At 36.2% G+C, this 27,958-nt stretch overlaps 1 protein-coding gene across 3 annotated transcripts in view; it reads left to right on the top strand.

Annotated features, from left to right (window-relative positions):
* SPRED1 (sprouty related EVH1 domain containing 1) overlaps nucleotides 1-26,054 on the top strand; it is a 144,237-nt gene extending 118,183 nt beyond the window's left edge. For 2 of the 3 annotated variants that reach the window (XM_086710330.1, XM_025919246.2), the window contains 3 exons: nucleotides 2,585-2,737; nucleotides 17,026-17,127; nucleotides 20,082-26,054. In XM_086710330.1, coding sequence (XP_086566456.1) covers nucleotides 2,585-2,737; nucleotides 17,026-17,127; nucleotides 20,082-20,732 — 906 coding nt within the window. In that variant the 3' untranslated portion in view covers nucleotides 20,733-26,054. The remainder of the gene's footprint in view (nucleotides 1-2,584; nucleotides 2,738-17,025; nucleotides 17,128-20,081) is intronic. The other variant, XM_086710331.1, reaches the window with a different exon arrangement.
* The last annotated feature ends 1,904 nt before the right edge of the window (nucleotides 26,055-27,958 follow it).

Below are 27,958 nucleotides of genomic sequence, written 5' to 3' on the forward strand. Positions count from 1 at the left end.
CAGACTTTACTCCTGGGTGTGGAATCAGCAATGAATAAGAATTGCCATTTTACTTATCACCACTTTTTTTTTTAACTTTGTCAGTATACATCTAAATTTATAACTTGCTGAAGGAGATGTAATTAAGTAGTAGGAAAATACTGTTTAGGATTCTATAAAAATGTTTTAGTTTGTTTTTCACAATTCCTGGATAATGTGTTTCTTGTAGATTGTAGACTCTATTTTCATACATTGAGGATTGGTGTGTGGGGGGGATTGTTTTTATCATATTAATTAAGCAGAAGATGCTTTAGTTACTTAGTTATTTTATTAGCCAAGATCCATTTAGGTGTGTAGTTGTAAATTCAGTGTGTGATGTGAAATATATCTAGTTAGTAGGTTGATTTCAGCTCTTTTGGTAAACATTTTTAAGTAGAACTAAATCATTTGCTACCCAAACAATAAACACATTTTTATTTATTTAATATGAAATAATCAGCATTCTTTGTAGTTCCCTTTAAGAAATAAGTGTATTCTTAATCAAAATGAAATGTGTTACTGCTTAATTTACAGAATATAAGTAGAATTAACCCAAGTCAAAAGTAAAATACTTGGGTTATATAACTATCTTATGTTTGTTCAGATACGGATTTTTCAGTAGGCTTTATTTTATTTTACAAATCTTAAATGACTCAATTAGATTGCAATTCAGTAAAAGCATCCTGATCCAAATAGTTGTCATCATTAGAAGCAAAATTACTTAATTACTACTGATATTATTCTACTGCCTCCTCCTCTTCCTACTACTACAATAATAATTCAAGCTTGTGTATAGTTTTTAATATATTGAGTATCTCTGGTAACCCAAAAGTTACTAATACAAATCTACCCAATTTATAATAAAATAATAATTTAGGGAAGTTAGTTGCTTACATTTTATACCTTGGTTGGATGAGACAAGTTTCCAACTTAGGCCCTTTATCTAAGCCTTCTCCCGACCCCTTTATTTTCTTCTATTTATTTTGCTTACGATTTAGGAGAATTTTTTGGATCATTTATTTTCAGAACTGCCTGGAACATGTAATAAATATATTACTTGATTTTTTTTTTTTTTTTTACTGTTTCCAGTTTTGATCGTGCATTTTGATAGAATGTTTGCTGGCTACTATTTAGCCAGCTCCTTTCTAATAATTAATTTAGCATTAACTGTCATAACACATTGGGACAACTATAATGAAAGTTAGCTAAAAAGAACCATTAACTGGGTTTGGCATACTTAGTTTTAAGTGGCAGTACATTCTTTTATATATACACACACACACACACACACACATATACATGTATATACGTATATACATGTATATACGTGTGTGTATATATATGTATATACATGTATATATGTGTGTGTATATATATATACATATATATCTATATAGATATAGTGTGTGTGTGTATCTGTGTGTATTTAATATGTATTTATTTTTGAGAGAGACAGAGGATCTGTCAACTCAGAGCTCAATGTGGGACTCAAACTCAGCTGAAGTTGGACACTTAACCAAATGAGCCACCCAGGTGCCCTTCAGATACATTTTTAAAAGTTTACTTGCTTACTCCCTGATAAAAGAATAGCTTTTAGTTTTCAGAACACTTTCACATATATTATCTCACTAAATCCTTGACTATCCATATGATAAAATAGCAGAAGTATTTGGTAATTGAGAAAACGAAGTTCCATAGACATTAAATGTCACAAGGCTACTTTGTTCCAGAGTAAGGACTAGAATGTGCATTTATAAACTAAAATATCATAGATATTTTATGAATTTTACTGCCTAATTTTAGAGCACTAAATTTTTAAATCTTTTTTTTTTTTAGAAAAATCTTTTAAAGGTTTATACCTTTAAGATTATTAGCCCTATAGTGATTACTCTGAATTGTTTTAGATTAACCCAATGAAAGTATTTCTGTCATTTTTATTTGGCTGTCAGAATCTTTTCAAATAATTCTACAATAACGGAAAGTAATGGCAAATAGTTGTCTCATTTCTTTAAAAAAGAAACAAATTATTTTTTCTAAAATTTTAAAAGCCTGTTATTATAGACTCTCATTGAGCATATCCCCTACCTAAGTCTCATGTGCATGATTTGAGTCTTTGTAGATAATCAGCAAGTTCGGGCTAATTAATTCTTTCATTCATTCAATAAGGTCATGGGATGTTGTTTTCTTTTGATCCGCTGTATCATACAACACAGGATAGTCCTTGGTACATGCTTTTTTCACTTGCAAAATAACACTTTTATTGATTTGTATCTTCACTGTAACAATTTCTTCATTTTCTTTGTATGTTTATTACTTACTAAAAGCTTTGTTTTAATTGATTCTCTCTCTCTCTCTCTCTCTCTCTCTCTCTCTCTCTCTCTCTCATGGCATAGTTAGGCTTCTAAGTTATTTTCTATAAGAAATCGTTGTTTTAGTTTGGGGAATTGCCATTTATAGTGATGGTGGTGGTACGTAAGATTTTCTAAATACTTGCTAGAGTGAACATTTCTTAGTTTGTTTTTCATATTTTGGCAACTAATGAATTTGGGGGATTATTTCCCATTAGGCAACTGAAGAGGATACTTCCAGTTCTCTAGTGAAAGATCATCTTTTCCCGCAAGAGACAGTTGTTACCAGTGAGCCTTACAGAATCTCAAGACCTTCTGCCTTTGAAGGTCTGGATGCCAGAAGAGTCTACTTACAAAGTCAAGCCAGTCAGGTGAGACCATTAAATATTTTTCAGTGTGTTATTCGTATGTATAGAAATTGGATGTACTAGAGAAGGACTTTAAGACCATGTGCCTTTACCAGACAAAATAAACAACAGAAATCTAGGCAAATATGATTTAATTGAACCATAAATTTTACTTTACATTTTTTGATGACAGAGGTGAAAAGGGAAAATGTGTTAGTTACATTTTCATTATCTGAAGGAAAAGGCATTTTATTCTCTTGGGAAGCATATGTTTCCCTATCATTACTCTACATAGAACTTCTCAGATGAGAGATACTACGAAAAATAGTCCTGAGCAAACATACCTGTGGCAAATACACTGATGAGTTTCATAGAGTTATTTCTTGTAGCTTAACCTCAGATACTAATAGTGTACTCCTAAATCAACTCAGACAAAAGTGTTTCCTTTGGGTACTCCGTATACAGTCTTCTAATTGTTCCAGCTTGATCTAAAAATGAAACCTTAGTTATAGGATAGAACCCTATTTTTATGCCACTCACAAATGTTATTAAATCTGTCAGAAGACCATTCTTGACCCCATTTTTTTTTAGTGATATGAACAGATGCTTTCATTCTTAAATAAGCATTTCTAACTGTTTCTCTGTGAACTCCTGTGGCTTAAACTATGCCCAGTATATGTGTACAAAATCAAAAGACAATCAAAGTGATTTTTTTTTAATGTTTTAAAATATTTATTCTTCTTGATAGCTGTTTATAAGATGTATTAGTAACCAGTGGCATAGTGGCTATGCCTGAAGCCTACCCTGATTCTCATTTAAGAATTCCATTGTAACCTGAGGATCTCAAATCTGCATCTTGTTCGGGAAGAAATTTGCATTGCATTTGCTCTTCTATTTGTCTAGAACACTTTTCCCCTAGATCTTCAGAGTTTGCTCCTCACGTTGTCACCTCTTTTGTGAACCCTTCCCTGGGTGCTCTAAATAAATAAAATAGCAATCTGTTTTGTTTTGTTTTGCTTTGTTTTGAGGGGGAGAATCTTTTTTTTTTTAATTTTTTTTTTAACGTTTTATTCATTTTTGAGACAGAGAGAGACAGAGCATGAACGGGGGAGGGTCAGAGAGAGAGGGAGACACAGAATCTGAAACAGGCTCCAGGCTCTGAGCTGTCAGCACAGAGCCCGACACGGGGCTCGAACTCACGGACCGTGAGATCATGACCTGAGCCGAAGTTGGATGCTCAACTGACTGAGCCACCCAGCCACCCCAAGGGGGAGAATCTTAAGCAGGCTCTGTGCTGATTGTGGAGCTGTCATGGAGCATGATCCCACGACCCTGGGATCATGACCTGAGCCAAAATCGAGAGTCAGACACTCAACCGACTGAGCCACCCAGATGCCCCCAAATAGCAACTTTTCTATCACTATACCCTTACTCTGCTTTATTTTTCATGACACTTATCACTTCCTGACTTTATGTATTTAATTTTCTGTTTGTAACTTTTTGTTCCACAATATGTTCAGGAACCTAGAAGTTTCTTAATAGAATGAGCATCTAGTTAACATTTGTTGACTGAAAGAATGAATAAATGCTAACAGCATCGCCTTGGAAGCAAATGATATTTGACTCAGTTTATTCCTAGTCTTAACATCCAGTATTGGGACTTTGATTAATTTAGGATCATTTGGTTTTGCAAGGAACAAATCCATTCGCACTAATTTAAGGAAAGAGGACTTTATTTTAATGACTCAGTGGCATTTCTCAGAATTCCTTTTAAGAATAAGTACAGGGTAAGACTTTTGAGATGCTAGGCATTAAGTAGCTTCTCTCTTTCCCCACTCCTGCTCCCCCTGTACCCTATTCACACATACTCCACATGACCATTTATCTATGTTTCTCTTTATATATTTGTTTCATTCTTTTGCACAATGGTCTAGACTATTTGTTTCCTCATTGATTAGTAGTATATTATGACTATCAATGTCAGGCTCAGCCCTTTAGACTACATGGCATTCCTATGTCCCTAACCAATTCCATATTCTTACAAGAAGGAAGCCAATTGGCTTGGCTTAGGGCAGGTTTATACATTCTATATAGCTCTCCATTCCAAGGTTACAGGATGGGCAGCCAGATTAGGCAGAGAGGAGATAAAATGGTGCACACTCCATCTAACATTGCCACTTTTGGACAGAGCTCTTGTTCTAGCCTATCATATAAACTTATGGCTTCCCTTTGAGGCATGTGCCAGATCCTGGTTTAACCATAATTATGGCTGTTTGGGAGGAGACTGAATACTAATCATGGCAACCTTTTGAGGAATGAGATGTTTCTTTCTGCCTCGTGTAAATTTTAAGTTGTGAGTTTTACATTTCCTGCCTAAACTTGTTATGTTGCCACTTTCCAAAAGGTCTATTTGCTTAATGGAACCACACTGGGCATTGGGGAAAAGTTGGATAGAAATTTCTACAACAATGGGTAAGATCTTGGGCTTTAGGCACAGGCAGATCTAGTTTTAAATTCTGGCCTTTTACTTTACTTACAGTTACAAAACTACTCAAGTTCTCCATCTTCCTGTTGCCTCAGATATAAATATCAACAAAAATAAAACTTATTTCCATAGTGTTATTCTAAGAGTTAAGGAAGATAATTCCCTCATATATACATTGATATGTGTGTCACATATATGCATGTGATAAATGTTAGAGCACCTATGATGTGCCAGGCCCTATTCTAAGCCCTGAGAATAGCTGTGAACAAGAACGATATGAACTGTTAGCCTCATGAAGGATATAAATGCTAGTGAGGGAGATAGACAGTAAATAAGTTAAACCGGTAATATTTCAGGTAGTAATAGTGTTGTGAAACAAAGTAATGGGAAAGTAATGGGAAATAGAATAGTAGGAATACAGAGGAGGACTTCTGCAGATCTGTAAGATGATTGGGAAAATCCTCTGGGCAGCTCTTTGTATGGAGATATGAATAATATCAAAATAGAACATAACAGCCATATGAAAATCCAGGGGTGAGGGGCTGGATATCCAAGCAGCAGCTTGGTATTTCAGAGAAACAGGCTGATACAGCTTAGTTCAGTGAGTAAAAGTGGTAATATACTACAAATTACAGTTAGAGAACTTGGCAGGGTTTGGATAGTGTAGGCTATTGGGAGGAGTTGGAATTTTGTTCTAGTTTCAATGACAAGCAGTTGGAAGCCTTTTAATCTCTAATAAAGATCTCATTTCATTTTGGAAACATTATGGTTTCTATGTGGAGAATGGACAGTTGGAATGTGGTCATGAGTGGAATTAAGACCAATTTTGAAGGTTATTGTTTTCATCCAGTTAAAAGATTTTGGTGATTTGGACGAAATAGAAATGACGAGAAATGGTTAGGTAAGCGCAAATTCTGTTAGGTAAGAGCAAAGTCTGGAGGAAGACTTGGTAATAGATTAGAGTCAAGAATGCCTTCTGAGTTTGAGGTGCAAGTAGTTGAGTGAGAGATGATGCCATTATCTGAGATAGAGAAGACTGGGGTGATTACCTCTGTCATCACCAGTGTAGTACCACGGCCCACTCCTGTAAGAAGACACAGAGTGGATGATTTGCCTAATGTAGGGGTTGTATGTTAGGACATGTAAGCTCTTATATTCTGAATGATGTATATCATGATTAAGTAAACTGTCATGATTATTTAGTGGTGGTAAAAGACATGTCTTGTCCTGACAACTAAATTAAGTAGTAAAATGAAGTCAAGAAGAAGTAAATAAAAGCAGTATTTTAAAAGGTGATTAAAATTAAAATTTTAAGATGAAATTTGAACCAGAAACTGAGAAATTGAGGCTAAAATTATGGTAAATATTTCTTAACCAGTGAAGAATAGATGGAGTACGAAGACAGATTTCCAAAATTTGTGTGGATTAGGAAATTAAAAGTGTAAAAGTTAAAAGCAGCATAAAAAGGAAAACAGTAAAACAAGAACTAAAATCATTTAAAAGGGGTCAAATCTTAAAAGTATAGAGATGAGAGGAATAAACTTTTCTAAACATGGTGATTTGAAATAGTGTAAACATAAAAATTAAGAAAATATAATGGTAAGGGGCGCCTGGGTGGCTCAATTGGTTAAGCGTCTGACTTCGCCTCAGGTCATGATCTTGCAATTCGTGGGTTTGAGCCCCGTGTCAGGCTCTGTGCTGACAGCTCAGAGCCTGGAGCCTGCTTCAGATTCTGTCTCCCTCTCTCTCTGCCCCTCCCCCGCTCATGCTCTGTCTCTTTATGTCTCAAAAATAAATAAAGGTTAAAAAAAAAAGGAAAATGGTAAGATACTGTTTCTAATTTTGCTCCTACTGCTCGTTTTTAATGTGGAATAGATGTAGCTGAGGGAATAGTTACTGCATGTTGTTTTGTTGTTTATTTATGCTAAACAGACCATCAAGTCTAACTGGCATGGAATCTGACTTCTGGAATCTTGAGTTCCTTGAAAAGGATGACATGTTTTCCTCAAGTAGAGAGCTGAGGAGACCCAGCAGAAGATCAGATCAGAACATTTCGATATTTCAGCCTTTGCCTCAGATTAGGACCAGTACTTGGCCAGTTCTCAGGTGTATGTGCACACAAACGCACACACAGAGATATGCTCTTGAGCATGTTGTGTTGTCTTTTGGAGAGAAGGGTATGCTGATAAGTCTGACTCGTGGGTTGTTGTGTTGATCTGGTTTAAGGACAAACCTAATTCCAGAGATAGCACTATAAACCTGTTAATTCATTTTGTTCTGAGTGAATTAAGCTCTCCGTAAACATTTGGCTTATTTGTGATATCAATAAAGGACTCTGTAAGATAAAGGTGAAATACTAGCAAGCTTTAATGCTGTTAACAGTCCCAGTGGGAAAGAAAGGAAGGTTCCATGGCTACAGTAATTAAAGATTATAATTTCTTAATTCTCCAGGGACTGTGGGTCACTCAAAATTGTTCTCAGCAAGTCACAGTAACAGCATGGATTTTAAATATTTCCTGTGTAACTGAAGTTTTACTTTCCCCACTCAGCTCAGATTTTATAGCTCCTTTCTTTCACTTTCATGGTGGCCATTGTTTCAAACACAAGGGTTTTGTCATCTCTTACTTAGGTGTTTTTTTTTTTCCATCTCAGAAGAGAAGACTCTTGTTTCTTTGATAGTGTTTGTCTTAATTTGTTCTGTCAAACACTTGATATCTCTGTTTCCCCAGTACCTACAACTGCAGTTTGTACTGATACTCTCCATTTTTTCTCCTCTAATATCATGGTATATGAAGTAGGATAATGAAACCTGTTAGTATGTCTTACTCTTTTTTTTTAAACCTTTTAGTATTTCTGCCTGGTGTTTTTCATAAATAAAATCATTACTGAAAGCAATACTCAAATTTCTGAGAATCATTTTGCTTTTACTTTGGAAGGTGACTTTCATTCTAATATTTTGGATTACTTGTTAAAGTGTTACATGTTTTTCATGTTTAATAATTTTATCTGACCTTTGTAATTGTCTTAGGAAATCAAGAAGACTTGAGATTTTATATTCTTTTGATGCTTTGCTAAATGCTTTTGATTCCAATATCTCATTTGAGCAGTAAATAAATAAGTAAATAAATAAAGATATTATCAGTGAAGGAATTCATGCATAGAATCATTAAGTACCTGAACAAAGTCACCACGTTAATATTTGTTAAATTATTAGAATTCTCAGGTTATTTACAAATAGTGTTTTTCCTCCTTCTGCCATCTTCTCGTCTCCTCTTCCTTTTTATTCTAGCTCAAGTTGGAAATATTTCATTTATAATAAATAGGCAGCTTTATGTTACATTACATCTAATAAGTATGGCTTGTTAATCCTTATCATAGCTTGTCCCTACTATATGCTGAGTACTGTTTAAAGCACTTACATAACTCATTAATCTTCACAACAGTCACTACAGCAAGCTGCCTCATTAGGGGGATAGACATTATCTATAGTTTATATACATGTTTTTTTCTAAGTTTACTATGAAATTTTAGAAGAAATGCACAAAAAATGTTATTAAATATTGGTACAAGAAGGGAAAAAGTAATTTTAAGCCAGTTTTATTAAAAAGAGGCAAAAATAGAGGCTGAAAACAATTTGCATAACTTTTCCAGGGATTTTTGGAATCAGAACAATCAGTCCAGAGTTATATTTCCTCCTCATCATCTAGGCATCCTAGGAAGCAAGATTGGAGAGATCCAGTTTAACACTTTTAAATACAAAATACTTCCAACATCTTGAGTGATGGGTAGAAAAACTTACCAGTGGAGGAGAGAATGGATATATGTACATCCTGAACTAGACCAGTGATTTCGTGTAGTTGAGCAGTGAGAAAAAATTTAGTGAATGTAACACAAAGTTACAAGGGACTGATATTCATCATCCGAGACCCTGGGAATTTATTTGGCCTATCTTTTTTGGCTGAGGGAACTCTTTTGACTAATGGGAGGGAAAAGAACCGAGCCCTTCTCCCAAAATGCAATGATGATAGTGGTGGAGTGGTTAAAGAATGTAGTCGCCACGCAGAAAAGTACAAAATGGTGCTAGATAACTGAAGAGAGGGAAGTAAACAACAGTTGGCAGGCAATTCTTAGCCTGGGGATTTTGAGTGTGAACATGTCTTCTGGAACCAGACTATTAGGGTCTGAATTCTAGCTGCTTTGCAACTTTTCCTTATATCTAAGATTGATGTGACCTAGAGAAAAAAAGGATGATGTTTAATGACTTTGTATAACTAGATATTTAATTATAAATTTGCTGATGTCAAAATAAGTGAACTCAGTTTATTAGGAACTAGAATGGTATGGGTATTCTTCTTTAAAGGTACACAGATACTAGCTATGCATTTAATAAATCTGGAAGTTTCTTAAGAGGAATAATGTGCACTTGCATTTGTATAGTGGTACACCATTTGTCCATTTGAGTGTCACCCAATAGGCTTCACAGGGTGAATTTCCCATATTATAGAATCTGGCCTTACACTTGCTGGTCAGAAACCTTTTTTGTCAAGATGGAGTCCTCTTTCACGGACTAAAATAATCAAGTTTAAGAAAAATGATGTAGGGGCGCCTGAGTGGCTCAGTTAGTTAAGCATCCAACTCTGGATTTTTGACTCAGGTCATAATCTAACGGTTTGTGAGTTCGAGCCCCACATCAGGCCCCACACTGTTAGCTTGGAATTCTCTCTCTCTGCCCCTTCCCAGCTCATTCTCTCTCTCATTCTCTCTCTCTCTCTCTCTCTCTCTCAAATAAATAAACTTAAAAAAAGATACATAAAAAATCAGAATGTAAAAATTTAATTTAAGCCATCATGTGGACTGTAATACTAGTGGTAGTTTGTTTAGTACAATGTCTACATAAAATAGATCTTCATAAGATACTAGGTCGTTGTCCAAAGCTTGCTTCATGAGTATGTGTTCAAGAGAGTACTTACATGCTTTGAATGTTTAATTGCTTTTGACTGGATAGGTTGATGGATCCTTCTCCACAGCCGGTCAGTCTTGCCAAAAGGTCTAGACTGCTTTCTTGCTGTCGAGAAATATGAAAAGTCTGAGATTTTACCCTAAAGGTTCAACCTTCTGGTTGCTTCCAGAAGACGTAAGGCTGCTAGATCAGAGACAAGGGACATTATTACTCACAGCACAATAAAGTAGCATGAGCTTCATGTTTGGGTTGGTCCCCTGGCCTTCCGAGTCCCATGGAGATGGTGCTGAGCTGCTCAGGTGGATGAAACACACTCAGTGGTTTTGCATTGCAGCGTTGGAACCCTGAACTTAGGGAACCCAAAGTCGTTTATAAAGGATGTTAAGTCTTGCCTGATGGTGTCATAGTCATAGTAGATACTAAATAAACCTAACTAAAAAGGGAAGGCACTTAACCTTTCAAGGGCTTCACTTTACGTACATCTTTGCAAAGATAGTTAGAAACAAAGGCAAAAGGTGCCTTTCCTCACTAGATCTACAGAAATGAGACCTATGGAGAATTGTTACCTAACACTAGCTTAAAAAACACGAGGTTTGGGGGCACCTGAGTGGCTCAGTCGGTTATGGTATCATAGGTTTTTGTTTTTGTTTTTTACTGCCCTAAAAATTCTCTGCGTTCTGCCTATTCATATCTCTTCCACCCCTGCCAAAGCACAACTCTTGGCAGTCACTTAAATTTTTATTACCTTTATAGGTTCACTTTATCAGAAAGTCATAAAGTAAATAGCCTTTTCAGATTGTTTTCACTTTGGTTTCCTTCACGTAGTAGTAATGCATGTAAAGTTCTTCTTTGTCTTCTTTTTTTTTTTTTTAAATACTGACTAATATTCTCTTGTTTGGGTATATACCACACTTTATGTTCATCTACAGAAGGACATTTTGGTTGCTTCCAAGGTTTAGCACTTAATGAATAAAGCAGCTAACAACATTTGTGTGCAATTTTTTGCATGGATATAAGTTTTTGAATCCTTTGGGTAGCAAGGAGTGCAGTTGCTGGATCATATGGGAAGAGTATGTTTAGTGTTATAAGACATTGCCAAATTGTCTTCTAAAGTAGCTGCACCATTTTTAATTCCCACCAGCAGTCAATAAGGATTCCCTGTTGCTCTGCATCCTATCCTCCCCAGGATTTAGTGTTGTAAGTGTTCTCGATATTAGCCGTTCTACTACTTGTGTAGTGGTATCTCCTTGTTTTAATTTGCATTTCCTTGATGACTTACGGTATGTAGCATCTTTTCATTTGCTGTTTTTCCATTTGTGTATCTTCCATGGTGAATATATTGAGATCTTTGGCTCATTTTTTAAATTGGGTTGTTTCATTATTATTGGTTTTTGAGAATTTTTATTGTTGGTTTTATTTAAAAATTTTTTTTATGTTTATTCATTTTTGAAAGACAGAGACAGAGCACAAACAGGGGTGGGGCGGAGAGAGGGGGACACAGAATCTGAAGCACGCTCCAGGCTCTGAGCTGTCAGCATAGAGTCCAATGCAGGGCTTGAACTCCCGCACCATGAGATCATGACCTGACCCGAAGTCAGACGCTCAACCAACTGAGCCACCCAGGCACCCCTTTATTGTTGGTTTTTAAGACTTCTTTGTATATTTTGGATAACGTTCCTTTATCAGATATCTTTTATAAATACTCTCTCCCAGTGTATGACTTGCCTTCTCATTCTTTTGACACTGTATCTTGCACAGCAGAAGGTTTTAATTTTAATGAAGTCCAGCTTATCAGTTCTTTCTTTCATGGATTGTGCCTTTGGTGTTGTATTTTAAAGTCCTTGCCATTTACCAAAGTCATCTGTAATGTATCACTGATCTATTCTTTTGTCAATCCCACACTGTCTTAATTAATGTAACCTTGAAGTCAGGTAATGTCAGTCCTCCAGCTTTTTTCTCCTTCAATATTGTGTTGGCTCTTCTGGGTCTTTTGCCTCTTTCTATAAACTTTGAATCAGTTGTTGTATCCACAAAATAACTTGATGGTGTTTTAACTGGGACTGCATTGAATCTGTAGACTAATTTGAGAAGAACTGACATCTTGACAGTATTGAGTCTTCCAATCCATGAATGTGGATATCTCTACATTTATTATTGATTTTGTTCATCAGTGTTTTATAGTTTCCTCATAACAGATCTTACACATATTTTGTTAGATTTATACCTAAGTATTTCATTTTGGGGAGTGCTAATATGAATGGTACTGCATTTTTAATGTCAAACTCCACATGTGTTTATTGTTCATATATAGGAAAGTGATTGGCTTTTATGTATACATTTTGTATCCTGCAACCTTGCTATAATTGCTTATTAGTTTAGTTCTGGGAGTTATTTTATCAATTCTTTCAGATTTTCTGCATACATGATTATACTTTCTGTGAACAAGGACAGTTTTATTTCTTCCTTCTCAATCTGTATACCTTTTAATTCTTTTTCTTTTCTTATTGCATTAGCTAGAAACTCTAGGTTTGGATTTAATCTTTCTCTAGTTTTCTAAGGTGGAAACATAGATTATTGATTTTAGATCTTTTTTTTTTTTTTTTAATTTTTTTTCAACTTTTATTTATTTTTGGGACAGAGAGAGACAGAGCATGAACGGGGGAGGGGCAGAGAGAGAGGGAGACACAGAATCGGAAACAGGCTCCAGGCTCTGAGCCATCAGCCCAGAGCCTGACGCGGGACTCGAACTCACAGACCGCGAGATCGTGACCTGGCTGAAGTCGGACGCTTAACTGCGCCACCCAGGTGCCCCTAGATCTTTCTTTTTTTTATTTTTTTTTTTATTTTTTTATTTATTTTTTTTTTTTTTTAAATTTTTTTTTTTTCAACGTTTATTTATTTTTGGGACAGAGAGAGACAGAGCATGAACGGGGGAGGGGCAGAGAGAGAGGGAGACACAGAATCGGAAACAGGCTCCAGGCTCTGAGCCATCAGGCCAGAGCCTGACGCGGGGCTCGAACTCACGGACCGCGAGATCGTGACCTGGCTGAAGTCGGACGCTTAACCGACTGCGCCACCCAGGCGCCCCTAGATCTTTCTTTTTTAATATATGCATTTGATGCTGTAAATTTCCCTCTAAGCACAACCTTCACTCTGTTCTACAATTTTCATTTCCATTTAGTTCAAAATACTTAATTTTTAAAAATCTCTTTGATCTGTGTTAATTTGGAAGTGTTGTTTTGTTAAATCTCCACATATTTGGAGATTTTTCACTTATCCTTCTATTATTGGTATCTAATTTATTTCCTTTGCGGTCTGAGAGCAGACATTATATAATTTGTATTCTTTTAAATTTATTGAAGTCTGCTTTGTGGCCCAGAATGTGGTCTGTCTTGGTTAATGTTCATGTGAACTTGAGAAAATATTTTGCTGTTGTTAAATAGTCTGTAGATGTCACTTATATTCATATGATTGATGGTGTGGAGTTCAACCAGGTCCTTACTGATTTTCTGCCTATTGGATCTGTCCATTTCTGACAGAGGGGTGTTAAAGTCTCCAGCTGTGATAATAAGTATGTCTCTTTCTCCTTGCAGTTCTGTCAGTTTTTGCCTTGTGTAATATAATACTCTGTTTTTAAGCACGTACACATTAAGGATTGCTAGGTCTTCTTAGAAAATTAATCTTCTATCATTATGTAATGCCCTTCTTTATCACCACCAACTTTTCTTGCTTTGAGGTCAGCTGTGTCTGAAATTAATTAAATAGGCTTTCTTTTGATTAGTGTTAGCATAGTATGTTTTTCTCCATCTCTTTACCTTTACTCTGTAAGTACGTTTCTTATAGACAACACATAGTTGGGTCTTTTTTATTTTCTCTGACAGTCTCTGTTGTTTAATTGGTGCGTTTAGGGCATTAACATTCAAAGTGATTATTGATACAGCGGAATTAATATCTACCATATTTTTTATAGTTTTCTATTTGTTGCCCTTTTTCTCTGTTTCTGTTTTTGTCTTTCATTTATTTTCTGTCTTTGTGGTTTAATTCAACATTTTATATGGTTTCGTTTTCTCTCCTTTTTGGCAGATAAGTGACATTTGTTTGTCTGTTTTATCTTTTTTTTTGTGGTTATCCTGAGATTTGCATTATACCTTTACAACTATTCTGTGTCCATTTTCTTTTTTTTTATTTTTATTTTTTTTAAATTTTTTTTTTCAACATTTATTTATTTTTGGGACAGAGAGAGACAGAGCATGAACGGGGGAGGGGCAGAGAGAGAGGGAGACACAGAATCAGAAACAGGCTCCAGGCTCCGAGCCATCAGCCCAGAGCCCGACGCGGGGCTCGAACTCACGGACCGCGAGATCGTGACCTGGCTGAAGTCGGACGCTTAACCGACTGCGCCACCCAGGCGCCCCTCTGTGTCCATTTTCAAAGAACACTAAATTACTTTACAGATCTTGCAATTACCTTATAATAACAAAATAATCCCAATTCCTCCTTCCCATCTCTTGTATCATTGCCATTCATTTCCCTTTATATATGTAAGTATATACACACACACACACACACACACACACACACACACACACACATAATCATACATAATTGAATACATTGTTACCATTTTTATTTATTTATTTTTAATTTTTTTTTCAACGTTTTTTATTTATTTTTGGGACAGAGAGAGACAGCATGAACGGGGGAGGGGCAGAGAGAGAGGGAGACACAGAATCGGAAACAGGCTCCAGGCTCCGAGCCATCAGCCCAGAGCCTGATGCGGGGCTCGAACTCACGGACCGCAAGATCGTGACCTGGCTGAAGTCGGACGCTCAACCGACTGCGCCACCCAGGTGCCCCCATTTTTATTTTTTTTTTAATTAAAAATTTTTTTTAACGTTTATTTATTTTTGAGACAGAGAGAGACAGAGCATGAACGGGGGAGGGTCAGAGAGAGGGAGACACAGAATCTGAAACAGGCTCCAGGCTCTGAGCTGTCAGCACAGAGCCCGACGTGGGGCTCGAACTCATGGACCGCGAGATCATGACCTGAGCTGAAGTCGGCCGCTTAACCGACTGAGCCACCCAGGCGCCCCCATTGTTACCATTTTTAAACAACTGTTCTCTGTTAGCTCAATTAAGAATAAGAAAAATTAAAACTTTATTTTATTTTCACTTATTCCTTCGTCAGTATTCCTTTATTCTTACGTAGATCTGAGTTTCTGATCTGTATTATTTTCCTTCTCTCTAAAGAACCTCATAACATTCCTTGTAAGGCAAGTCTACTGGCAACAAGTTTCTTCAGTTTTTGTTTGCCTGAGAAAGTCTTTATCTCTTTTGAAGGATTTTGGTTTTTTGTAGGGTACAGCATTCTAGGTTGGCAGGTTGTTTCTTTCACCACTTTAAATCTTTGACTCCACTGCCTTCTTGCTTGCATGATTTCCGAGAAGAGGGCAGATGTGATTCTTTGTCCCTCTGTAAGTCAGGAATTTTTCCTTTGGTCATTTTTCAGGACTTTTTCTTATCTTGGAGTTTTTATAGTTTGAAAAGGGTATGGTAGGTGTAGTGGGGGAGAGGGCGTGGCATTTATCCTGCTTGGTATTCTCAGAGTTTCCTGGGTCTGTGGTTTGGTGTCTAACATCAATATGGGTAAATTGTCAGTCATTACTATTTCATATAGCTCAGAGATTCTTTCTTCAGTCCTGTCCAGTCTAATAAGTCCCACAAAGGCATTCTTCATTTCTCTTAGTGTTTGTGATCTCTAGCATTTCTTTTTGGTTCCTTATTAGGATTTCTATCTCTTTGCTTGTATTGCTCATTTGTTCTTGCGTGCTATCCATTAGAGCTTTTAGCATATTATTCATAGTTGTTTTAAATTCCTAGTCTTCTCATTCCAAATCCCTGCTGTGTCTCGTTCTGGTGCTTGTTCTATCTCTTCAGATTGTTTTTGTCTTTTAGTATGTTTGGTAATTTTGTTCTTTATAGCTAGTAGCTGGACATGATGTACTGGGGAAAAGGAACTGCTGTAAATAGGTCTTTAGTATGTGGTGGTGAGGTATGGGGGGATGGGGAGCATTCTGTAGTCCTATGAATAGGTCTCAGTCTTTTAGAATGAGCCTATGCCTCTGGTCTGTGAACTCCACCAGTATTTCTCAGTTTTTTCTAATTTCTTAGTTGGGTTAGATGGTTAGAGTTGGCTATTTCCCCTCTCCTAGGTCAGATATGCTCTGATAATATCCCAGTAGGTAAGGCTCTGGTTAACTAGTTTCTCCTGAGGGCAGACCTTGGGAGTTTTCTGGCATAGTTCAGAAGTGGTTCCTTTCCCCTTCCACCTGCTGGAAGCATGCAGGGATTTTTCTGATATTTATCGGCTGAGCTCCGGGAGGTAAACTCCCAAAAGTGTGGGGCTTCACTATCAGCAGCTCCACCTCAGCACTCGTTTCTGCAGCAATTCTGCTCATGAGTTTGTTCTGGTGAGCTGTGACTCCCATTACTTTCCCATCTCTCCGGTATTGGGGGCGGTGGTTTGCACCGTGTCCTCCTCTGTCTTACAGATCTGAGCCAAATTGGTGCTATTTTTTCTATTCAGTTGTTTACTTGTTAGAACAGAGTGGCGTTTACTAAGTTCCTCACGTGTAGAACCAGAAACCAGAAGTTCGTGTTACTTTTGAAATTAAAATTTAAAAATATAAGGAAAGACCTAAGTTCAAATAATCAATAGGATGATTCAAATAATGCTCTTTATTACAACCATTTTGAAAAGCTACACTGCTAATAGGTTATGAAACTTTGGAATACACACTGTATGGTTTTATTAAAAATAAGAAATACATTCTCTGGTCACTTAAGTAGAAATTGTTTATATTTTAGATAACATTCAGTCATCCGGGCCTAGACATTCAGGGCAGAAGTATAGAATATGTACAACGGCAAATATCCAAGGAATGTGGAAGCCTAAAGTCCCAAAATAGGGTAAGTAATCTTAGCTTATCTCCTATTGTGGGATATAACTAATTAACACATAAGTGAAATTTTTTAGTCCTTTTAATTCTCCATGTAGCTGAATTATACTAGAAAATCTTTTGTGTGTTAATTTGCTACATGCATGTTTATAGAACACTATTACTTAAATTCCATCCAAATTTCTGGTTTGACTCTAGGAATTGCCACTGTGTATTTATCACTGGATAAAGCCAAGAGAAATTGTGTATTGTTAATTTAATGGACTGTATCCATCATTCCACCATTAGCCCAGACCTGGAGGGTTTTTTAGCCCCGGTTCCATATATCTTGAGAATGGAAGTTTGTCTCAACCTGAGTCAGGTGCTTACCTGTAGACGGTCACTGTGTCCAGGGACTGGGCATAGGCATAGGAGAAACAAATGTGACTACTAGAAGCCCACTTGTATAGATAAAGGAAAAGGTCATTTTGATTTAGACACCATTTGATTTATCCCCAGAAAGATTTAACCTGCTCCCTGGCCTCAGGAAGATAATCTACCCAGAAAGGAGGGTGGAGAAAGGAGGAGGAGAGAGTGAGAATAAGTAGGTGTGGGTGTCCTGTGTTTCAAGTGACTCGTATAACCAAGCTGTATACGTGTATGTCTTTGTATTCGTTTGCTAGGGCTATCATAACAAAATAGCAGACTGAGTGGCTTGAAAAACATACTGATTTTCTCGTAGTTCTGGAAACCGGAAGTCCAAAATGAAGATGTTGGCACATTTGGTTTCTTCCCAGCCTTCTCTTTCTGTACCTTTTGGCTGTGTCCTCACATGGTCTTTTGTACACCCACACATCTCTGGTGCCTCCTCTCCCTGTATGTCCAAATTTCCTTTCTTAGAAGGATACCAGTCAGATTGGATTAAGACCCACCTTAATTAAGGATCTATTTTAATGTAATCACCTTTTAAAGGCCCTGTATCCAAATGTAGTCACATTGTGAAGTACTGGGGGTTGAGGTCTCAGCATATGAATTTTGAGAGTGCACAAGTCAGCCCGTAACATTGCACACTCTGGTTCCTCACATTCATCCCATTACAACAGCCCAGAAGTCTGAACCCTTTGTAGCGTCAATTCTAAATCCTAGATCTTGTCTAAGTCAAGTGTGGGTGAGACTCAAGGTATGATTCGTCCTAAGGCAGAATTCCTCTCTACCTGTAAAACATGACACCTGTAAAACAAGACCCAAATACCTGCTTCCAAAATACCATGATGGAAAAGGCATACAATAGATACTTCTTTTGAAAAGTGGTAAATTTTAGAAAGAAGAAAGCAGTCATGAGTCCTAAGCAAGTCTAAAACCTGGCAGGGCAAATTCTGTGAGATTTTAAGGTTTGAAAATAATCCTCTTAGGCTTTGGCTCATTGCTTTTGACCTATGCGCCTACCACAGTGGTGACCCCATTTCCTTGGCAGTGTGTGATAAACTCATACCAAAGGCTCTAGGTTTTCTAGCCACTGCAACTGAGGAATTGCCTTTGCCATATGGAATTGAGGAGAGAGACTTACCTTTGGGGTCGTTCTTCCCTTTTTTTAAAGGATAACACATGTTTTCAGTTAGATAGCTGTATTTCCAGTCCTGTAAATCCTTGATGTCCAGTAGCCTTTCTTCATTTCATCCTACCTCTCTTCCCTTTAGTCCAACATGGCAGCATTTCAGTTGAGATGGTTGGTTGGATTTGGCAATCACACCCATAATCTCTTTATTATGTGATGGATCAGCATACCTTTGCATGCTTTCTAAATTTTTGCACTATCCATAGACTGAGAATTTTCTGACTCTTGAAGATCTGCCTCCTTTTTGCTTCAAAATTTCTATTTCAATTTATCCCTTTCCTCTTACATTTTGCTGTTAGCAGCAAGGAGTAACTAGTCACCTTCAGCACTTTGCTTAGGAATCTCTGCTAAATATCCAAGTCTATCACTTACAAGTTCTATATTCCATAAAACACTAACATACAATCCATCCACATTCTTCACCCAATTTGTAACATGGATCGCCTTTCCCCAGTGTCCAATAATGTGTTCTTCATTTCTGTCTGAGCCTTCACCAGAAGCATGTTTGACAGCCATATTTCAACCAACAGTCTGTTCAAGGCTTTTTGTAACATACACCTCAAAACTTTTAGCCTTTACCCATTACCCAGTTCCAAAGGCATTTCCACGTTTTTAGGTATTTGTTAACAACAACACTCCAATTCTTGGTACTAAAATTTATACGAGTCAGGGTTCTCCAGAGAAACGGAACCAACTAGTTGTGTTATGTATACACAGAGAGATTTATTTTAGGGAATTGGCTCATGCAATAGTGGAGGTACATATGCAGAATATGCAGGTAGGCTATCAGGCTTGAGACCCAGGAAAGAGTTGCAGTCCCCATCTAAAGGCAGAATTCTGCTAGCAGAATTCCATCTTGCTTGGGCGGGGCGAGGCAGGGGGAGGTGGTCAGCATTTATACTATTAAGGCCTTCAGCTAATTGGTGAGGTCTGCCTATGCCCTGGAAGATAATCTGTTTCCCTCATAGTCCACCAATTTATTTTTATTTAATTTTTTTTTTAATTTTGTTTTTCAACATTTATTTATTTTTTGGGACAGGGAGAGACAGAGCATGAACGGGTGAGGGGCAGAGAGAGAGGGAGACACAGAATCGGAAACAGACTCCAGGCTCTGAGCCATCAGCCCAGAGCCCAACGCGGGGCTCGAACTCACGGACCGCGAGATCGTGACCTGGCTGAAGTCGGACACTTAACCGACTGCGCCACCCAGGCGCCCCATAGTCCATCAATTTAAAGATTAATCTCATCCAAGAACCATAAACATCCAAAATAACGTTTGATCAAATATTTGGGCATGCAGCCTAGCCAAATTGACATATAAAATTAACCTTCACAGTTATTACTGCAGTTTTCATCTCTTTCCTTTTTAGGTCCCTTTGAAATCAATCCGACATGTCAGCTTTCAAGATGAGGATGAGATTGTCAGGATAAACCCTCGAGATATCTTAATACGTCGTTATGCAGACTACAGACATCCTGACATGTGGAAAAATGACTTAGAGAGAGATGATACTGATTCCAGTATTCAATTTTCTAAACCAGACAGTAAAAAATCAGACTATCTGTACTCTTGTGGGGATGAGACTAAGTTAAGTTCACTCAAAGACTCTGTGGTATTTAAGGCACAGCCTTCCTCATTAAAATTTAAGAAGTCAAAACGAAGAAAAGAAGATGGTGAACGTTCCCGCTGCGTATACTGCCAGGAAAGGTTTAATCATGAAGAAAATGGCAGGGGAAAATGTCAGGATGCTCCAGACCCTATTAAAAGATGCATATATCAAGTTAGTTGCATGCTCTGTGCAGAGAGCATGTTATATCATTGTATGTCAGACTCAGAGGGAGATTTTTCTGATCCCTGTTCATGTGACACTAGTGATGACAAGTTCTGCTTACGATGGTTAGCCCTAGTAGCTTTGTCTTTCATTGTACCATGTATGTGCTGCTATGTCCCTTTGAGAATGTGCCATCGTTGTGGTGAGGCGTGTGGGTGCTGTGGCGGGAAACATAAAGCTGCTGGATGAAAGGATCCAGTGCCAAAATGAGCTTAAAATCTTTGTTTCCAGGAATTAGCTAACTTGGATTTGTGGAAACTTTTGGCAAGCAATATGAAATCTTGCCTGGTAATCATTGGGGCCACACGTGGAGGAAGCAGAACTTGTCAGTTCTTGGCATTTCACAAATGCTAGCCATGCCTAACTTTTTCCCTTGAGTGCATGGCATGTTTTGTTACAGGTTGTAAAGAGTATCTGCAAAAGGAAACTATTTCTGGTTATTGGGTATAAAAAGTGAGCATAAAATATCCAACTAAAAGGGATTAATTTTTGGCATTTTTATATATTTATGCATTAGGTGATGGGACTTTTAAAGGTTTGAATTCATTAAGACATGAACTAAAAGTGCACTAGGGGACAGTTGATTTCAATCTAAGAAAAGTTAACACTTGGGAATTGTAAGAAGTAAAACAAGTACAACTAAATCATTTATTAGTTGTTTTTTGAAAGCAGTTTTATGTATAAATAACAAATGTTTATATTTAACTAAATATAAGGTACGAATTATCACATATTAAACTTTTCTTCCCCTTCCTAGTTCTGAAGTAGATGTACATATATCTACTGTCACATTCCATTATATTTTGAATATTTTACTCATCTAGTTAATAACGTTTTTATTCCATGTGAATGATTTGATATTTTCATCCTCATTTCCCTTGGCTACAGTTTATATTGAGTTATATCTGTACATTCTGGTAATCTAAAATCTTTAAAAATATTCTAATAGGCTTGAGTGACCAATTTTTTTTTAAAGCACAGATGTAATTGTCTAATGTTCTGATGGGAACGTAACACTTATTTTTATATAAAAAGAGACTGAGTAAACATTATAGAAAAAAGTGAGTTTTGGGATTGTTTTGTTTTGTTGTGGTATTCAACCAGCAAGTTGTTTTCTTTCAGAGTTTTCCTCCTTCAAAAAATCATATTGCATTTACAAATGTTTTACAAGGCAAAAAGTGTAACTGGATAGTTAATATAAAAGTTTCCTCCTGAGATCTCCACTTAACTCTGCTAAACTAGAATATGTTCAGCTGTGTTACTAATTTTTTAACTTAATTCTCATTGCTTATTATTTGCATAAGAGTAACTTTTCCCAGTTGCATTTTATTTTATTTAAACTGGCCTAAAAGCAAAATTATTATATGTTAAAGTATATACTGAACTATCCCAGGAAAGTATTTAATCCAACATTGTGAATGAAATATCTTGTACATATAATTTTATTTCTTTTGCAGAGCATTGTATTACTGGATGTTTTATTTACAAAGTAGTTGGATAAATGTTCCAACAAATTGTTTAAAGTGGTTGGGGTCAATTTGTCTGGGTTTTTTGGGTTTTGTTTTTGGTGGGGTTTTTTTGTTTGGTTTGGTTTCATTTCGTTTTTTTTTTTGTTTGTTTTTTTGGGTCTTTTTGGTCTTTTTAAGTGTTACATTAAAACTCTAACAAAGTAAAGGGTTCTTTAAGAACGTTCCCTTAGAGGGATAGAGTTGAGAAGTGTGCCTTTTTTTAATGGCTTGAAGTTTCAGAAGTGATAGAAATTAAAATCACACTACCATTTGAAGCTCATTTCTATGCAGGTTTTAAAATGTCATTTATGTATCATTCTTTTTACATATCACACTTAGGGTTGTGTTCACTCTCTTCTTTTGCCCCAGATCAAACTGAACAATGTATATAACACTATCTGTCTGTAAAATACTTTTTTTTAAGAAAGCATTTATATTTATATGACAGCTTGAACTGACAACATTGTGTATATAGATCATCTTGAAGTATTATTTCACATTGAAAAGAAGAAAAATATATTGATAACTATAGATGTTATGAAGAAGAGGTTATTTCTAGTTTTGTACTAAAAATCAATTGGATGAACTAAATCCAAAATATGACACTGTAGCAGCCGTTTTAAGACTTATTTTTACTGTTTATATATTTGAACACTGCTACACCAGATGATCTTCATCCCTGAAGTTTTCAGCTAAACTTGGTTTCCTAGAATAGACTGTTAACTTTCAAAATTACTTTTTATTGGTGAAATGGAAATACTCGTTTTCCTTGTGAATGAATTTTCATATTTGTAAGTGCTGAATTTATAATTCAGGTTTGAGCAAGGTGTGAATAACTGAAGAAAATAACTTGCTGGCTATATAGGAAAATGCTGTGGAAATGAACTGTGTATATACTTCTGGGAAGAACAATTTTAAACATTTCTTCTGTTAAGCACTAATCAGTATAGTGCAACTCCTGGTTCTGTACTGTATTTTATATGCAACATATATGCTTTAATATTTTAATGTCTGTGCATTAATATTTTCAACTTGTTTAACCACTTTGCTGCTAAGATTTCGCCATCCCATTCCCATTTTTTCCTTTACCATTTTAAACAAGTTTCTTCATTAAAAACTACGGTGATGAAATGGTTTTTATTTCCCCTTGGATTTTCATAGTTAACACACTCAGATTCCAAACTGGTCTAGAAAACTAACGAAATATAGTGCTATCTGAATCCCTATGTGGGAATATTCTCTTGAGTAAATTCTCATTATGTGGGGGGGTAAAAAGGATAGTCTGAGTTTCTCATTCTTGATGTGTATCGGTAAGTTCAGGAACATCTTCTCCTTCTGCCTACAGACCTGGTACTGCCAAATGGCTTTTCCTCGGAAACCTTTCTCTTTGAATCTGTTAGTAGAAGCAAATGGCTTCATAGAACAACTCAAGTAACAGTAAATACTGAAAATGAAATCATCTGGATGGCATAATAAGAAAGACTTTGGTCTGATGGCTTGTTGTGTTCAGAGTTGATAACTCTTAAATGATTTTTCTCCTGCCTTGACAGGAGAATCCTTTGATTTTTGAAGAAATAGGAGGTATGGGACTTCAGCACCACCTACTGGATGATTTATAGACCAGAGACCTGAGGTGGCAATCAGGATCTGACAGGGTTCATCACTACTACCAATAAAAAAGGGCTATTTAAGCAGTGGCCACCTCCAAAGGGAGAAAACAAGAGTAAGAATTAGCTCAAAGGAACTGTAAATCGAATCTTTCCTCTAATGTGTCTGGTTGGTCACTGAAAGATTTTAAGCACTTTTTTCTTACATAACCTGTCTTAAAATATTTATTGATATTCAGAACTGGCAATCAAACATAATGGATGTGCCGAAGCATTTGCAAAACCGATTCTTTTAACTTGCAAAAGCCATTACCAAAATGGTATTCTAATTTCCCTCCCATTACCAGTCAGGGGGAGTTTTTTTAAAGAAAATAATGAACGTCACCTGTATTTCATCATGATAACTTCAGAGAGTGTGTGTATGTCTCTGGGATGATGTTGGGACAGGGGTTAAAGTTTAGGGGGGAAAACTTGAAACTACCTATTTTCATTGGTTATTCAGCAGTGCCTAAAATGAACTTTTGAAGTAATATAAATGCACTTTCAACTCATGTGTATAGTGCCATCTGATATGTTGGGTAAGTCTTTCTTTTTCTTTTTTCTCCCCAACCCCTTGATTGAATGCCACAGAGATGTTTTCTAATATCCATGTAGGTCTTCAAAGTACAGGAAACACGTACTTTCCTCCAGATGGGCAATTCAAAGGCTGTTTCTTTTTTTTGAAATTTACTTAGACTTTGTGATTACACTTCGGAATATATGTGTAAGTTTGGGTTTTTAATTTTAGCCCAAAGATATATTAGGCAAGTGTAACATTTTTCTACATGTAACTTTGAAAACTTTATTTACCTAGAAAACAGATCCTTCACTAAATATTCTCATTCTTAATTTGACCTCCAGGTTCACATTTCTAAGGATAAAGGAAAGCACTAGAAACTTGCATTGTTGCACTTAAAAAAAAATTGGTCTATAAACCATGGTAATAATAGTACCATCAGGTGTTTTGCAGTGAGTCAAAACATTAAGAAACCACAACCTGAGGTGATTTATATAAACCAAAAAAAAAAAACCCACAAAAAACAAAAAAGGGCTTTAAGGTATTAAGGTACTGTTTGCCTAGCAGCCAGGTGGTTATAAAACTTTCATATGCTTTGATACACTGATGTTAGCCATTGTTCCTGAAAGCTCCTTAAATTGCATAAGTTGCTAGTTTTGAAACTTCTCAAGAATAATCTAGTTGAAAAACCTTTGTATTAAAGATACACATAGATTTTTGTGAACATTGCCGGTATGTAGTGTCATTGCTTTCTATTCTTGACCTCAAAAGTGCCTCACTTGTATATTACTTCCATTAAAAGCTTGACTGCATTCTTTCTAATAAGCAATGAAAACTTGTTTAACTCCTGTCATAATGTATCTCCTTAGATATAGTTGCTTAGCTTGATAGTTTGGATATATAATGTAAATATGCATATATAAGTTTGTAACTGTTTTTGTTACATCATACCCATGTAATTGGACATATCAGATGATATCATAAGAATTTGTTTTAATTACCTGATTAAACCTATCATGAAATACAAAAGGACTTTTTCTTACTCTTCCAGAGGATATCAAAGTATCACATAAGAGATCATAATTACTCAAAGAGAAAGCAATAGAAATGAGCTTTTTAAAAAAAAATAATTTTTAAGGTATATTTTTAACTGAAAACTCATGTATATAGTTCATCTTATTGACATTTATTCATCCTTGATTGTATCCAGATTTGTCATGGTCTGTTACCTATAAATAGGTAAACACAGTAAATATAAATATATTTATTGGTTTGGGAACATGTTACCACTAAATCTGGATGAAATGATAATCTAAGAGTGATACATGGGAAATTTTTAACCCAAAACTACTATTGCTTTATTGTGTGCCCTACTCGGTTTCAGAGTTTCATTTGTAATATAAACAAAATACTGATCTAGATTAAAAATTAGGACAGTACTCTACTCAAAAATCATAGCTTATTTCAACACCAGAATAACTTTTGGATTACTGTGTTACAGTTGTATTTGCTTGAAGAATCAACAATTAACTGTTTACCATGAATTATGAAGTATAGTCTCCTGTGCTTATTTGCAGGTTTTCAGAAATGTGCTTTACATTCTTCACAATCAAGTTAATATTCACAAGTAAGTAGAATAGTTTCTACAAATTGAAACTAGGGTTTCTGCTTGGCCATCAGTATAGTGCCATGCACACAGTGGTCCTTAAAGGGGAAAAAAGTGGTATTAATAGTAAAACTGAGTCTACTCTTAACTGCTTTAAGATTGGCAGTTTTGGAGAGATTCCTTGAAGTACTGGCTCAAAAATATACTCAAAATAAAAGTCTAACAAAATCTGAATTGAAATGGTGTTTCTTTTTTTGTTTAACAGGTTTTTTTATGTTAAGTGTGTGTGTGTATGTGTGTGTGTGTGTGTGTGTGTGTGTGTACACACACACATGTATGTTTGTTTATTTATTTTAAGTGTCCTTTATTTTGAGAGAGGGAGTGAGAGAATCCCAAGCAGGCTTTGCCCAAGGCAGGGCTCGATCTCACAAACCATGAGATCATGACCTGAGTTGATTTCAGCTCAGATGTTTAACCAACTGAACCATCCAGGTACCCCTGTTATGTAATATGTTTTAAATGACCACTTTCAGTTCTCAGTTCCATAATGAAGTGTTATACTCCTTTTTTTTCCACTAAAAAAGCGACTTAGGCTGCAAGAGGTTAAAAAATATTCCCAAGATCAGAGGCACTAGGTTTTGAACCAAAATATGTTACTCCAAAATCCATGCTTTCAGTCACAATGCAATTTTGCATTTTGTTACAAGTGTTACCGATGTACTGAACAGAATAGTTGTATTGTTCTGTTAAAATGAAATTTTATTTAAGCTGGAGTGATTTTATAAGGGAATAACTTTTTTTTAAGTAGGCTCCATGCCCAACATCCGAAATTGAGAGCTGCATGTTCTATTGACTGAGCCAGTCAGGCACCCTACGGGTAACTTCTTAATTCCCACTCCCTTTTGTTTCAATTCTAGGTCCCCTATTCATCTCTCTCACTAGATTGTGGTGTACTATCCACAGTATGGCATGTGGGGATCTTTAAAATGGGGAGAATAAGATTGTGATAATGCTTAAACAAATCATCAAGGTACATCAGTTTGTGCTGATCCAATAGAAAGCACTGAAGACCTACATGCTGTCCAGTGTGTGGTATTGTTCATCTTGCTCAGTTGATGGCATTTCCCTAAAGGTTTTGAGTCTGAGGGGTTCTTTTTCACCAAAGCAGTGGTACTTCCTGTTGAGGCAATAGAAAACAGTGCTCTCAAATGAGTTTTCTGGATTCTGTACTTTTTCAAATAGCCCCATAGCCATTTGTATGTCAGTTGTCCCACAAAGCCTGTCTTAGAACCAGACTTGCATTTAGTATCAGGGCTACCTACATGCATGTCACAGGGTAGTGTCCCCCTTCCCTCAAACTTACTTTTAACCTAGGAATAATTTACAGCAACCAAGAGGTAGTATGCAATTTGTAAAGGACAGGAAGAATGCCAGAATTCCTAATACTGAAATACGATCATCCTGGATGATAAAACTTAAGGAAACCTGTTTAACTTTCATTTCTGTTATTTTTAAATTTTGCATTGTCAAATTGCAAGATACTAATTTAAGTGATTTTTTTTCCTTTTGAAATCTGATACAGAAGATCTTACGGATATTACTTGTCCAACATAAACACCTTTTGAGTCCTTCGTATTTTCCTCCCTCCTTTTCTCTGTTACAGGAATGTCTCCAACCTCTCCAAATTTATGAGGGGAAGAATTCATGAAGAAGAAATTTTAGCAGTATATTAGAATTCTTTTTAAAATGCTTGTATTATTCCCAAGAATGACCAGCAAGCTTAAATATGTGTCTATTATCAGTAAGGGAAACCAGTGTTTGACTATCACTTAAGATTTAAGAGAAAACAAGATCTATGAATTTATGAATTTCTAGCTGGTTAATAGTTCTTTTTAAAGTTCTTGTTAAGTTATCAAAGTGAAATGCACAAAGATAGCATGATACCCCAAAGTTCTAAGAAGGAAATAAGGATCCAAACCAAATTACTTAAGATTGTTGATACAAGTTGAGGTCACTGGGACTATACAAATCTCTCTTTAGAGATTCATACAATACCCTTATTTTACAAATTTAGAAACCAGGCTAAGGAAGTTAAGATATTAATGCAAGGTCATCCAGTCATTTAATAACATAGCCTG

This window comes from Puma concolor, chromosome B3 (assembly GCF_028749965.1).
Source record: "Puma concolor isolate L17-30 chromosome B3, mPumCon1.1.hap2, whole genome shotgun sequence".
Classification (NCBI taxonomy): Eukaryota; Metazoa; Chordata; class Mammalia; order Carnivora; family Felidae; genus Puma; species Puma concolor.